Source organism: Balaenoptera borealis, assembly GCF_965194805.1.
Source record: "Balaenoptera borealis genome assembly, chromosome: 7".
NCBI lineage: Eukaryota > Metazoa > Chordata > Mammalia > Artiodactyla > Balaenopteridae > Balaenoptera > Balaenoptera borealis.
The window spans coordinates 105,953,920-105,968,700 of record NC_138864.1 but is presented as its reverse complement, the minus strand read 5'-3'; the positions used below and the strand labels follow the sequence as shown (position 1 = coordinate 105,968,700).

At 44.3% G+C, this 14,781-nt stretch overlaps 1 protein-coding gene across 1 annotated transcript in view; it reads right to left on the bottom strand.

Annotated features, from left to right (window-relative positions):
• The window catches only part of SND1 (staphylococcal nuclease and tudor domain containing 1), a 415,142-nt gene that overhangs the window by 172,504 nt on the left and 227,857 nt on the right, over positions 1–14,781 (bottom strand). The window contains exon 13 of the mRNA XM_082400014.1: positions 9,838–9,948. Within this exon, the coding sequence (XP_082256140.1) occupies positions 9,838–9,948 (111 nt within the window). The remainder of the gene's footprint in view (positions 1–9,837; positions 9,949–14,781) is intronic.

Here is a 14,781-nt window from a genome sequence, read left to right as displayed (position 1 = left end):
GAGGACAAGGCTGAAGAAAGGTGAGATGAGAGGCAATGACAACTCAAAATTGCCTCAGTGACACTGGTTTTGTAATTTTTTCATATCTTTTTATTTATTTTTATTTTTTTGGCTGTGCCACGCGGAATTCGGGAACTTAGCTCCCCGACCAGGATCAAACCCACACCCCCTGCAGTGGAAGCGCGGAGTCTTAACCACTGGACTGGCAGGGAAGTCCCAAATTTTTTCATGTCTTGATCACAGAGACAAAACAGGGCCAGAGAAAAAATAGGAGAAAGAACGATGCGTAATTCAATTCCAAGACAAAAGCATCATTAACAAAATTTCTAAGTGTTTATATACACATACCTGCCCACTTAAATTGTGGGAAAAGTTTGGCGATTGTTTTTTCCCCCAGAAACAATAACTAAATGGACACTTCCTTGTGTTATTAGTTTTATTACATCATTTTGAATAACTGCACATAAGTCCATAATATGGATGCACATTCCATAATTTAATCAATTGCCTACTGCTAGATATTTATGTGAATGTTAATACTCCAGTATAATACTTCCAGTACTATAAATAATGCCAAAGGAATAACTCTTAAACTGTCAGGCACCTCCCTAATTATTCCTTAGAATAAATTCATAGAAGTGGAATGGCTGTGTCATAGGTCAGCAAAGCACTATTCCTGTTTTCCACCTCCCTTTCCCAAGGCAACCCAGACAGAACCCAGACAGAACACGCCTTGCCTCATGGACTCTATTTGTGGATAAACCCGTTGATTTAGGTGCTCCTTCCCAGGTACCCACTGGTATCTCCATGCTTATAATTATATTTGCAATTATTTACTTGCTCATCCAAAACCCCACTAGACCACACATTTTTGTTTTCTCCCCCAATGCACCTGATGTTTGTTATGTAAAATGAACAAATTAGAGAAAATTTTAATGCTTTTTCCTCAGTCAAAAGACACAACGGGCTTACTACTGGGAAAAATGGTTTTTCTGATGTGAGTACACTTACAGGGACCTGCTGGAAAAGATTCACTGCCATCCACTTGAGATCTGGCTCTCTGAACTTGATGCAGAAGCAAGAGGCATGGGAAGTAAGCCTTCTCAACTTCCAGGCCCAGAGCTGGAGGAGGGGAAGTCAGGGGCAGCTGAGGAGATAACATATGCATGAGGGAGTTTACAAGAAATTTAGATGCAGAGAGTCTTACAAATGAAAGGAAGCTACGAAGGAGACTTCCCCTTTGCAAGTAGCTATAAAATTCTGTGCATTGATGTATCAGTGATTAATTATTTGAACTACAGTCCTCTGGAGAGATTTCCAAGGATTAGAGCAAAAGTAGGATAGGGATATCTGTAATAGACACTCAGCTCTCCGACCCATTCAGCCCCCTGACACCGCAGATGGGCAAATCAAGCAAGCACAGCAACCCTTAAGATGATTTCACATTAAGTTAGCCAAGAGCTGGTAGAGGCTACTCAGAAGGAATTCAGTTCAAAAGCCACGAATGCAGGGTATGAGGAAGGGGAAAGAGGAGTCAAAGGGAATACAGAACTATTCAATGGGCTTGGTGAGGAACAAGTATGGCTGGCAGGGAAGGCATAACTAGGACGGAAATCCAAAGAGATCTAAAGCTTATCCATTCCATGCCTTAGTCTCTATTACCTTTTACACATGGTTACAATTCCAACTATTAAATTATTAATGTGCCGTAAAAAGGACACACATTTTGATTTTTTCTTAAAAAACAAAACCAGGGCTTCCCTGGTGGCACAGTGGCTGAGAATCTGCCTGCTAATGCAGGGGACACGGGTTCGAGCCCTGGTCTGGGAGGATCCCACATGCCGTGGAGCAACTAGGCCCGTGAGCCACAACTACTGAGTCTGCGCATCTGGAGCCTGTGCTCCGCAACAAAAGAGGCCACGATAGTGAGAGGCCCGCACACCACGATGAAGAGTGGCCCCCGCTGGCCGCAACTGGAGAAAGCCCTCGCACAGAAACGAAGACCCAACACAGCCAAAAATAAATAAATAAATAAATAAAAATTTTAACAAACAAACAAACAAAACCAACCCAGCATTGTTAGGCCCCCAAGTCATTCCTCAAAAAAAAAAAAAAAAAAAAAAACAGTTTCAAAAACAAAACAAAAACAAAACAAAACAGTGGTAAAGAATTGTTTAGGGCAGTGGTTCTCAAATTTTCATGCGCATTAGAACTACCTGAAGGACGCATGAAAAGAGATTGCTGGGACTCAACCCCAGTTTCTGATTCGGTAGGTCTGGGGTAAGGGAGATGTGGGGAGACCTGAGAACTCACATTTCTAACAAGTTCCCAGGTGAAAATGACGCTGCTGGTCTGAGGACCATCCTATGGGAACCAGTGGTTTAGGGAGTCAACTTATGAGACATTCAAAAATGTCAAGGGTCAAATGTTATCACTTTATTGTTATAACTTATTTGGGATTAAAATTATGTTCCCAGTATGATAATCTTCAAATGTATTTTGAAATATGTTGGACATATTTTGAAACCTCAAATATTTGGGGCTTGTGTGAGAGGAACTAGACCCTTTTAGCCAAGAGAACAGTGAGATGGTAGAGAACAGACAAGGTGCTGTGGACAAACGGTCACAGCTGGGTGGAGAGGGGGGACCAAGTTAATTAGGAAGGTTAGTCTAGAACAACTTCCTCTGAAAGAATACAACCAGTGCAGATTAATAATTACAGGAAAGACTGGGCAAGGAGGACTTCTTACTGTGAGTTCATTATTTGACCATGACCTATAGAACTACCCACACCTTGTGTACAACATAGGAGCTAAAGCTAATGGGTTCTGACTTTACCCCAAACCCCTCACAGTAGTCATCAAGACGAGTCTCACAGTTTGAGTTGTATCAGATGGAACTGGGAGTGGGGAGGAAAGACAGGATGAAGAGTGAACAGATCCTCTTAATATCCTGAAGGAGAAAACTATTTGGAAATGGAGATATTATACAGCTCTCCAGAAGTGGCCATTTGTGCTGCCTTAAATGCAGATTGATTACTGCTATTTGGATGTTGAGTGCATCATCTCTTCTGAAGAAAGGGAAAAGCTAAATTTCCCCACATTCAGCTGTATCGTCAAATCACTTCCCCACACCAGCTCTTTTAATGCATTTTCCTGTTATCACATCCACTTGCAAGAGCTGATGTACCCTACTCCCCAACAGTGAAACGCCCCCCAACACTGACACGTGCTGAATCTCATTAGCAACCTCTGGCCGTGCCACCAGGGCAAGGGCAAGCCCCAACTCTAGCGGGGAGTGCACTTCCAGGGTTAAGGAAGAAAAGAAGCCATTAGGATACTGAAGAGAAAGACCGGCCTCCTTTCTCACGCTGGCCTCCCATTTGTACCAGCATGATGTAACACAGACGGGTGAAGAGGGCAGCAGATAATTCACCCAACTCCAGCTTTCTGTAATGCCTGGCCTACAAAAATCCAACCACACTCTGGCGCTACAGGAATTCAACAGTGAAGGAAAGAGAAAAACTTCAAATCAAAGCTCTGTTTTTAACAGTATTCAGTAGGATCTAGTTTTATGCAAAGAGAATTTTCACTTGGTTCAGGTCATTAGATTGAAAGTGAGAAATCTTGGTTTATTAAAGCTGTACCATTAAACTATTGAGAGGAACAGAGGCTGGACGGAAGAGATGAATTTCAGGGAGATGCCCTCATGGGAAAATTTAATAGAAGTGAGAGATGGAATAAAAAAGATATAAGGCAGGCAGTGTTCATGATGCAGAGGGAGAAAAGGAGGAGGGGCTAAGAAAACAGGATAAGAAAAGAGAATAGGAAAAATAGCAACACCCAGAGGTCCTATTCAAGTTATTCAGAGTGTGTTCCCCTGAGACTGCATGCTTTGTAAGGCTTGAGTCTGTTATCTTTTTTCTTCACCACCTGGGACCCAGGGTACACTAAAGAGAACTGGAATGAAAAGGAACGAATGCAAAGCCATCACGTGCAAGAGAAAACCAGCCTTGAACAACTGTTCCCATTAGAGGAATGATTTGTTTTCTTGGAGAACTGGTTAACTCTAACTGGTCTATACATTGTGATAGGATATATTAGTTTCAAATTTACAAAACACAGACTCAACCTCAACACCAGTTTTCTCACCGGATTGGTAGGAAGATGAAACCTGCTTCATGCCAAGGCATTTCGCAAGTCAGAACTGTGTCAAGCCAGTAATGCTGACCTCTTCCAATTAAAGCAACAGAGAGCAAAAAAAAAATGCTGGTAAGTCTTCACGTTTCATTCATAAACAGCATTGTAAATGCCAGTTAAGTTGAAGGCACAGATAGGAAAGACCTTATAAAAAAGTTTTGTATTTTTTTTATGCACAAGTCATTTTTTCCCTCCACCTATTAACATTTTGTGGGAAAATTCCTCTATAAATCAGAAAAAAAAAAAGTGGAGCTGCTCTGGCTCAATCAGGAGCGGGAAATCAAGCATACTTCTCTCCCAGTGGCATTATAAAAATGCAAAATACATGTACTGTTCACTGCTACAAGAGCAGGGAAGTCAGTAAGCCCAATGCAGACCCAGCAACTGCAACACCAAGAGACGTTTGTACTTGAAACAGTTTCCCTCTTAATAATGACTACAGGTCTTGGCCTAGGGAAGAGTTACCAACAAGTTTATAGCCTTCTGATCAAAGTCTGTGACGGAAATGCCAACACAGATTTCCTAGGGGTACAAGCAGGGAGAATTCTACAATAGGGAGGGCGCTGTCAACCAAGCTGGGTAAAAGCAAAAGAAATTTGATAGGATTTTAAGGAAGGGCTGGTGTTTACAGGGTTTGGAGGTTGGAGATGCAGAAGTCAGCAAGACAGGAGCACTAGTTGTTTTTGTTTTTAAAGAAAAGGGAAGTTGCAAGGTTCGCTCAATCAGAAATAGGAGTCCCTGCAGGGTCAGGGAGGACTCGGAGCCCAGGCAGAGCTGAGACAGGGCAGGCTCATGCTTGCCTCTCCAAGAGGGAGGACACCACCACAGTTTCCTTAATCTGCAGTGTGCCTGGCAAGAAAGAGAACACACAGGAAAAGATGAGAGCCTGCCCTTTTCTCTTCTCCCGAGATAACCCTAACCTCATTCTGTATGTCCAGAATGAATCTGAATTCATTTAAATCTGCTCAGACCCTAGGTTGTTCAATACAACTGCTTTCCCACTGTCAAGCTGGGGCATAAATTTCTTTTCTGAATATATACATCCTATCTTGAAATCACAAAATCTTAGAATTAAAGGGTACCTTAAAGGAATAAAGCCCAACTTCTGAACTAACAACTCCTGTATTTTCCTGCAATGAACCACAGACTAACGGTTTCTAGGAAACCTTCAAATATTACATTTTAATACAAAGTAGCTTTAGGTGAATGCAGACAGATGATATCCTACAGGTCGGGATGTCCAAGGAAAACAGGGCACACAGCCAGGCTTTGATTCCGTGAATTACCAGCTTATCTTCAGTGTCCATAATGAGCTCAACAAAAGCCCACCAGGAAAACCTGTAGAATGCTAGGGGAATTCACATTCTGTACTGTTTAAAATCAAACAGGATGTGTTATATCAAATACACAGAGTTTGAGAGACTGTGTAATACCTTAGAAAATAAGAAGGGTCCCCATAATTACTCAGTATCTTGGAAATACCTCAGAAGAATAGGAGATTCTCTGTAGGAGTCAAAGTCCCGCCTTAAGCTTAGAACACTCATCAAGACAGACAAAGCAGCCAGCCCGCTGGCTGAGAAATACTGAAGTCAAACAAGAATGGGAAATGTTGGGAAGTCAATATGGGGGTGAAAAATTAGAACGGTGCAGAAAAGAAATGATGTGACACACTGCCAAAGGAGCCCACATGATGCCCCTAAAAGGGAGGGACCAAGTTCAGGAGTGTCATCAGAAAGTGTGGGTCAGCTGTACCTAAGTTCTTTTTACTATGAATATGGAGGACACACTGGAGCTCTCAGAAGACTGGGACACAAGCAAGGGCTTTTCAATGGAGCCCACAGAGAAGCAAGGCTCAAAAATACACACAAAAGTGCCAAACCTTTATTTTGCCAGGACACAAGGTAAGGAGGGAAGAGGCAGCTGATGATAGACAAGTGAACTAGAAAGGAAGGCCGCCTGTCGGGAATTAGGGGTTCATTTATCCTTTAAACGAGAAAGATGTGGCTTCCTCTAGATGAGCCATGTGTTTGAGGCATGTAAAGCGTTTCCCAGAAGCAGACAGGCATCTGAATGAAGGCACTGAGAAGGGTCAGGCACACGGAACAGAGCTCCTGAGGGGGTAGGATGAGCTCGTTTCTGGCGGGCAGGTGGATATGCCTGAAAGCATAGGCAGCTGCAAACTGGCATTCTTCTTCCTCTTCTGTCTCACCTGGTCTCCCAATGCATGCCTAACACGTCATTCCCTGAGCTCCCATCAGATGATCTGAGAAAGGCTGGCAGATCATACCCCCTTGCAGAGGAAGCAGCGGCTGCAGAGCCCTGAGAAAGCTCATCAACTCCCGCGCAGGCAGCTGGCTGACCCGAAAAGACAGACTTAACAGGCTGCCCTTTCCCCAACGCTTACAACGTTCTCTTAAAGGATTAATGGCCAAGCAGTGCTCTGGAAAGCAAAGTCAATGGCAGAGCACTGGGCACCACTGCCGAGATCACCAGTGATAACCAGAGAGAACAACAGGGATCCAGGGGACAGGGACAAGAAGTCTCTTGGAATCACCATCCCTGTGGGCAGGCACTCAAGAGAATGCTGGCCTTGCCATGTTACCTTCACCCACTTATTACTGACCAAAAGAGTTCCAGGATGAGTTGACTTGCCATGAACACAGCAGATATTATTAATTTGGCCTTTGCTAAAGCATTAGATACAGTACCTCAAGAAATTTTACTTGGGAAATTAATTCAAATTGGCTTGGTTCAGTACGCAATCACTGGAGTTTAAAAAGTGGCTGAAGGATGATAAACAAAAGACAGTTAAGTGACAGTCCAAGCAGCGAAAGACTTGGGGTCAACAGCAAAGTCATTCTTGTTTAGGGGTTCTATTCAGGTCCAAGGAAAGGAGTAAACAACTCGCTAATGAGATCTGCAGAGGACACTCAGCTGGGAGGTGGAGGGACCACATGGACAGGGGCATAATAATTACAAGGCCGAGTTCAACTGGAAAAAAATACAGCTCATCTATCTAGAGGAAAACAACCCTAAACTCAGATCATATTCACTAAGACAGGCAGGATAAGGGGCAGAAGCAGCATGTAAAAACACAGGGAGGACTTCCCTGGTGGCGCAGTGGTTAAGAATCTGCCTGCCAATGCAGGGGACACACGGGTTCGATCCCTGATCCGGGAAGATCCCGCATGCTGCAGAGCAACTAAGCCCGTGTGCCACAACTACTGAGCCCACGTGCCACAACTACTGAAGCCTGCGCGCCTAGAGTCCGTGCTCCGCAGCAAGAGAAGCCCCTGTTTGCCACAACTAGAGAAAGCCTGCACGCAGCAACAAAGACCCAACGCAGCCATACATACATACATACATACGTACATAATTTAAAAAAAAAAACCCACAGGGAATGTCTCATAGGGGCCAGAGTGCTTCAAACCGAAGGCGACCTAAAATAAAGCAGTGTCAGAGAAGAGGTGCTCCTGCGGTGAGGTTGACTATCATTTTCCCAAAAAGGGGGGTGCATTCTGCACTGAAAATAGTCTTCAATGGCTATAAGGCCACCATTCCTATCTGGCAGGTGTTCTGGTCTTTCTCGCTGGGGTTGGCATGGGGCTTGCGGACAGCACCGCTCCCAAGGAGGACTCGTTCGCAGGTCATGTGGGCCACTTCTCCTACAGCTTTCTAAGATGTGTACTGCCTCATGGCAATGCCTCCCTGGCCAGGGGAAGTGCTTAATTTCTCTCCGTTTACTCTACCTGCAGCAGTGCAATGATTTCGGAGCCAGTTTTTCCACCATCCGTCTGAAAGCAGTGGCTCGACACAATTATCTCCAGGCAGCTCACTGCTTTAACAGGCAAGCGTCTTGTTACATTCTATCAGCTCAAAATGAGTACCAGACTAAAAAGGCTGTTTTCTTTTTAAAACCTAAAAAATGTCACCTATCTCTGCATCCTCGTTAAACATTGTAGCACAACAGCATGATAAGAGAGCCTGTTGTGGCCTCACTTTCCAGAGCAGCTAGGCAAATTATTTTCATGCTTACCTGCCTGCCAGAGTTAAACATTCACCAGTGGCAGAGTGAACCCAGGGCAGAAAATGGGACTCTAGATCCCACTGTATTGTTAAGTGCTCCTGCTACACTGGGAATACATAACCGCTTCTCCAAGTTGCCACCAGATCAGACTGAGCATGCCCAGCACGAACCTCCCCACCCCCCACCCCCCAAATCCCACCTAAAGAACAGTCTAATCATTGTCCATTTCCTAGAATAGCAAAGTCATCAAACAGTAGTGAGAGATGTGAAGCCACATTTCCCACTATGGGTTCTTTCAGCCCAGCTGGCTTAGTGATAATATAGGCAGGGAGAGAAGAATAAGGAAGTGAGAAAGGGTTGAAGAGAAACAAACACCAGTTCTGGACTATACATCATATTATTTTACACTAGACATGAATGAGCCTCAAGCAAACAAAGATACTGAACTTTGTGCTGAAGACTTAGGTCTTAGGCAGGTCCTACTGGGAAAAGCCCACAGGAAAGAACCCAAAAAGCCACAGCAACCTGACAGACTGCTTTCTTAGCTGACATTCTGTGTGACATTCTACAGATGCCCTATCCATCAGGATGTGACATGATGTTAGAGGTAAATGTCACGTATCAGGGCAATGTTCTGGGCCAAAGAGCAAGAGAAGTGATCTCAATGACGAAGTCTGAAGTATAGACAGCATGTGCTGAAACTCAGTCCTCCTCTTACCGTGGAGCGTAAGCTGGCAATTACCAAACTTCTAGAACAAACTAAGTCCTAGGTCACAGAAAAACGTCTGCGTGAGGCAAGCGCCTGCAATCACTTTGAAACAATGGATATATTTTGGTTGAGCCCAGCAGTCTGCTAAGCTCTCGAGTCAGAACAGCGATCATCACCGAGTTCTGGCTCTGTTTCCCGGGAAGGCTGGAGGAATCGCTTCGTTCCCAGCACTGCCCAGTGACAGAAGGCCCCGTGAGAAAGAGCCTTGAGGAACTCCTGGTAAGAAATATTGCTGAGCAGCACGCATGTCCTTGGGGCAACCAGCCACGGGGATGAAGGACAAAAGGAAAATGTCACAGGGCTTCTCACAAATGCTCTCCTGCCAGCTGTCAGAAGTGTGAAACGCAAACTCATTTCCTAATAAATGTTTTCATTTCCTTTGTACATGACAAAAGGTCTAGAGGTGACAAATGGGAGGGGCCGGGGAGCAGAGGCCTCTGGAGGGAAGAACCCGAGGCAAACGTCCTGCACAGTAAGCAGGGTTCCACTGTTTGTCCCAGGGAAGGAAAGGATGGTGGAGATAAAAATATTCCACGTAGAAGTTTCTCATCTGTCATTCATTTTACGGCATCTACTAGGAAGATCATATCTAATATATGCTTAAATTTTGCAGATTAAAAAAAATAGAGGCCCAAGCGTGTTTAACCAAGGTTAGATTGCGAGTTTGAAGTGAGGTCCCTTTTCTTTTGATGGGGAAAAGCTGGAATAATAAAAGAATACAAGCTTTCTCAGCATGTTGTTTTCTGTCGCATTCTGCTCAGGGATGGGCAGGATAGTGGGAAAGAAAAAAGTGGGGCCCTGGGACCCAAGGCGTTCACTTTAATTTAAATTATGCATCTCACCTGGCCTCGGCGGCGAGCAGTTCATCATAGTGAGAGGACCGCTGATCGTCATCCTGCCGGTATCTGATCACCGTGGCCAGACCTTTGCTGACAAGGGCCTCGGCAATGTTTCTGCAACAGAAAAGATAGGTCAGTGAGCACTCGAGGTGCATGTGGGGCTCAGTCAACAGCAATAATAAGTTAGCACCTGGAGGTCTTAACGCATCCTGGCCGAGGGAGGGAGAAGCCAAGGATTTCAAGACCAATGAGTTGCTAAGCTAGAAATCCAAATAAAAAGGAGGAATAACCAAGTCCCCTGGCTCAGCATTTTTCTGGTTAGTACAGTCAGATGCTATATCAATCCATACATAAAACCTGGCAGAAAATATCTGTAAAAAGCCCACATTACGCAGGGCTATTTACAGAATGTTATAAACAAGCCACTACCCTCAAGAAAAGTCTGCTCTAAAATATCAGGCACGCAGATAAAAAAAACAAAGCACATAAAAGCATGACCTAAATTTCTCAAAATCTCCTTTCTAGCCTATACTGGAACTAGAAAATACCATGTTCCAGTTTGGCAATGTTGGGAACACTGGTTTCACGCAACACTCAAAGTGCGTCTCTTCTCATCAGAACTCCCAACACTGGCTCTCCCCTCAACCCAAAGGGGGCTTGGAGGAGGTGAGGCTAGGAAGGAATTGGGGAGGGGGGAGGGGGAGGGGGAGGCATTGGGGTGGAATGAAAGATCTTTAAAACAATTGCATGGAAACAAAGTAAAAAGTATAAACCCTGTGATGACCAGCTTTGGAGGAATACTCCCAACAGTCCTTTTAGAACCACAGGATATTCAGATTGATCCTGCTTCAAAAAAATTTCTCCAACATGCTGAATCTTTTCTTCACTAGAATAAGAAAGTGGGGCCACTGTGAGTGGCTTCCATCTACTCAGAAGAGTACACTGGAAATGGCGCTCAGACAACTAACGAAGCATATATGCATGGTTCCTCCCCAACCTGGAAAGGGACCTGTGATGGGCAGAAATGAAACTGCGAAAACAAATTTTCAAAAGTTACCTGTAGCCAAATACTGCAAAACAAGAGGCATAATATCACTGGGGGAGACCGGCGGTTATGTCTTTCTTTGTGTCTGTCGTAATTACACCAAAGGCCCCACTCAGACCATCTGGTGAGCTGCCCTTTAGGGAGGAGGGACGGTAAGCAACAGGCTACTGTACCATATGCTACGACTTAGTGTCGCTGGGGAATGCAGTTAACTCTAGTGGTTCTTATAGACTCTCAGACTGTGGGGATGCAGTTAGCCGGGCTAAGCAGCCTATAGGCACGTTTAAGCCACTTAAGGGTTCTCTTCATCAAAACCCAGGGATTTACTTTAAAAAAAGGGGCGGTGGGATATGTGCGGGTAGATAAAGGAGGAAAAGATGCTGTGGCTGATTCTCTTCTCATTATGTGCCCCTCTGCTGCCTGCTTATCTACTGCCAGCACGATATTAATATCTCCAAACTGCCACGGAATTAGCACTTCTCAAAATCCACCCCCACAAAGAGGCTGCTTTGCTGGCCACCCTGTCTCCTGAGTCACCGCATAAGCGTGCTGGCAAACGCTGTCATTATCACAGAGCTGGGTTTGGCAGTGTGGAGAATGCCAGCAGCCCCAAATCAGCAGCTGTAGATGATGCTGTATGGGGAGAATTTAACTAAGGGTGTCACCAAAGGCCCGAAAGGGCAGGAGAGAGGCTCCGCCCACCAAGAGGCCAGAGAGAAGATGGGGACGAGACCACCTGTGACAGGTTGAGACGGCTTAGTGATTGGAAATGCCAGAAGAACAAAGACACGTTTGGTACTAGTGCATTTGGAATAACGGTGCATTGACATTTTACAGTCAATACGTGGGGTCTGGAGGAGAAAGTTGGAATGACAGGGCAGAAGAGGGAGAATTCACACAAATAAGCTTCTATGTGATAAGCTAGAGAATACTAAGCAAAATAGCACAAATGTTTAATGATCCACCCTGGTTAATTCTGCTCCAATCAATTCACAGTATTGAACTGAGTTCCTGTGTGGCCAGCAGAGAACCAAGGGCACAACCCTTCCCTCTCCTGCAGGGTTCTCGCCCTCCGGATCCTGCCAGCAAATGTCTACAAACCAGTTAGGGCCTCAGATTCTAAACTCCACAACCTGCCCACCACCTTCCCTCCCTTCTCTCCAAAGCTTCAGTGTGAGCCATATTCCCTTAGCTTCTTTTCCCTAAATACAGACTTCTCCTGGAAGAATGGTTGCGATGCTAGTACTCAGCAGCATGGAGAGTAAAAACACAGGAAACAATGACAGACATCATTATGGGGCCCCTCCTATGAGCCAGGCATGTGAGAATCACACCACATGTACTTTCTTCTTGGTGTGTGCTCCCCTGTGACATCACAGCATATTACAATCAATTCATCATCTATCTTCCAATTTGAAATTACGGGGTCTGAGAGGGCAAGGGCTGTGTCTTTCTTGCTCTGTACCCAAGTATGAGAAAAACATCTGATCGTTTTGGAAATACAGCACTGGAACATTATTTCTTATCCTAAGCATTTATTAGCCAAGCTTGCCCAGCATAGAAGTAAGGACAAAAGCTTTCTACATGCCTTCCCAGCTTTTGTTATTCTCCTCTCCATTATCTAAGACTTGTATTTAAAGAGAATGAAAGGGGGCTTCCCTGGTGGCACAGTGGGTAAGAATCCTCCTGCCAATGCAGGGGTTCAAGCCCTGGTCCGGGAAGATCCCACATGTCGTGGAGCAACTAAGCCCGTGTGCCACAACTACTGAGCCTACACTCTAGAGCCCGCAAGCCACAACTACTGAGCCCACGTGCCACAACTACTGAAGCCCGCGCGCCTAGAGTCCGTCCTCCGCAGCAAGAGAAGCCCCCGCTCGCTGCAACTAGAGAAAGCCCGCGTGCAGCAACAAAGACCCAATGCAGCCAAAAATAAAATAAATAAAATAGATAAATTTAAAAAAAAAAAGAGAGAGAGAGAGAATGAAAGGGAGACAACTAAAATGGAATTAGCCTAGATCCATGTACTTGACTCTCTCATTCATTTCTTTTGGCCACTAATGGAAGGTCAGGAGACCTCCCCCGGCCAAAGATGGCTCAGAACTTAACACCAGTGTATTGATTAGTTGCCCAGTAAGAAAAGAGAACATTAAATTATGTGCCATGACATTATGCTGCTTTAGACAAATTTATAAGTTCTGCTTTCTTGAGTGTATCAGTAATTCTACTCTCATTATACATGTCTGGCTTGAATGGATAATTCACAATCAGCATACAAAAAGGGACCGACCTAACAACCTTGGAGTGGAGGTCTAACAGGAAATCATCTCTCTCTGTATCAGCTAGAAACACAAAGAGAATTAGTGCTGGGATTCAAATGCTTCTTCAAACTCAAGGAGAATTTTAGGTTATATGAGAAGTGAGCCGTTTCCACTAGTCAAGATCAGATGTTCCTGATAAAAACACAAGCAACGTGGGTCTTTGCAAGCTTTCTCAAAAGATCTCCATGCAGTTGACATCCTCCCCGCCCACTCATTTCCATAGCAAGCAGGTTGCAAAAAGCTCATACTTTCTCATAAGATACCTTTGAAACCATGGGGTACTATATTCTGCCAACCTGGAGAAAAGGTGTTCTGTGCCCATATATGAGAACAGGATTAAAGTAGATTTCAGTCGCAGTAGGCTATAATTATCTGATCATACCTTGCCTGCCTTCCCCATCCCTACGCCCCAAACCCAAGATTGGAAGTAATAATCAATATATGGATAGATCAGATAACTGACTAAAATTACCTAGATTACTTAAAAGTGTGGGAGGGGAGGGGAGGGGGTAGTTTTAAAACAATCTTACAGAAAAATTGCACATACAGTAACAAAGAACATGCCAACCTTTGATTCGTTTGAGAGTAAATGACCTGTTATACCACCATCCCCAAAACCTTTAGTGTGCATTTCCTACAAACCAGGACATTTTCCGACATAATCAGAAAATAATGACTTGAGCCAGGATATCAGTATGGACACATTACTGCCATCTAACCCACAACCCTACTCAAATGTTGCCAACTGTTCCAATAGAGAACTTAGGGGAAACCAGATCTAGCTCAGAATCAGGTGTTGCATTTTGTTGTCCTATCTCCTCCGCCTGGAACAGTCTACCATGATTAGTCTACCACAACCTTGAAACTTTTCAAGAGTATAGGCCAGGAATTTTGGCCGGTCTGATGTCTCTATGATCAGAGGCAAGTTATGAATCTTCGGCAGGAATGTCACAGAAGTGATGCTGCGTTGTTCCCATGGCCTCCTTTGAAACGATGTGTAATTTACAGATAATGTTCATTTTGATCACTTGATTCGGGTAGTGTCTACCAGGCTTCTCTACTGTAAAGTTACTTTCTTCCTCTTTATAACAGATACTGAAAAGAGACACTTTGAACTATGTAATTTTCATCAAACTCCCAAGTTATTCATTTATTGATTTGTATAGGTATACTGCCATGAAATATTTTATTTAAAGGGTCATATAATCCACTACCATCATTTTTTATTCTGATGCTGAAATTTTTCCCAATTTGGCCAGTGGGAGCCAAGTCAAGCTGGCTCCTGTGTCCTGTCATTCTCTGAGCACTTCCTTGCTTTCGGGCACAATGCGTTCCAGGCTCATCTTCCACTGTTTTCTGCAGCTCCGAAATTAGCCATTTATCCAAGTAGTCCACATTTACATTTTTATCTCCATACGTTTATTTCTATATCTATAACTATTGAAAACCATGTGTGGCAGTCATGAAAATGTGCCTCTCGGATCTCTGACTGCAGGAAGCATAATTGACTGACAGCCCCAGCTGCTATGCTCTGAAACCCATCACTCTTTCTGCCAAGGCTATGCTTCCCACCAGCTGCTTCTA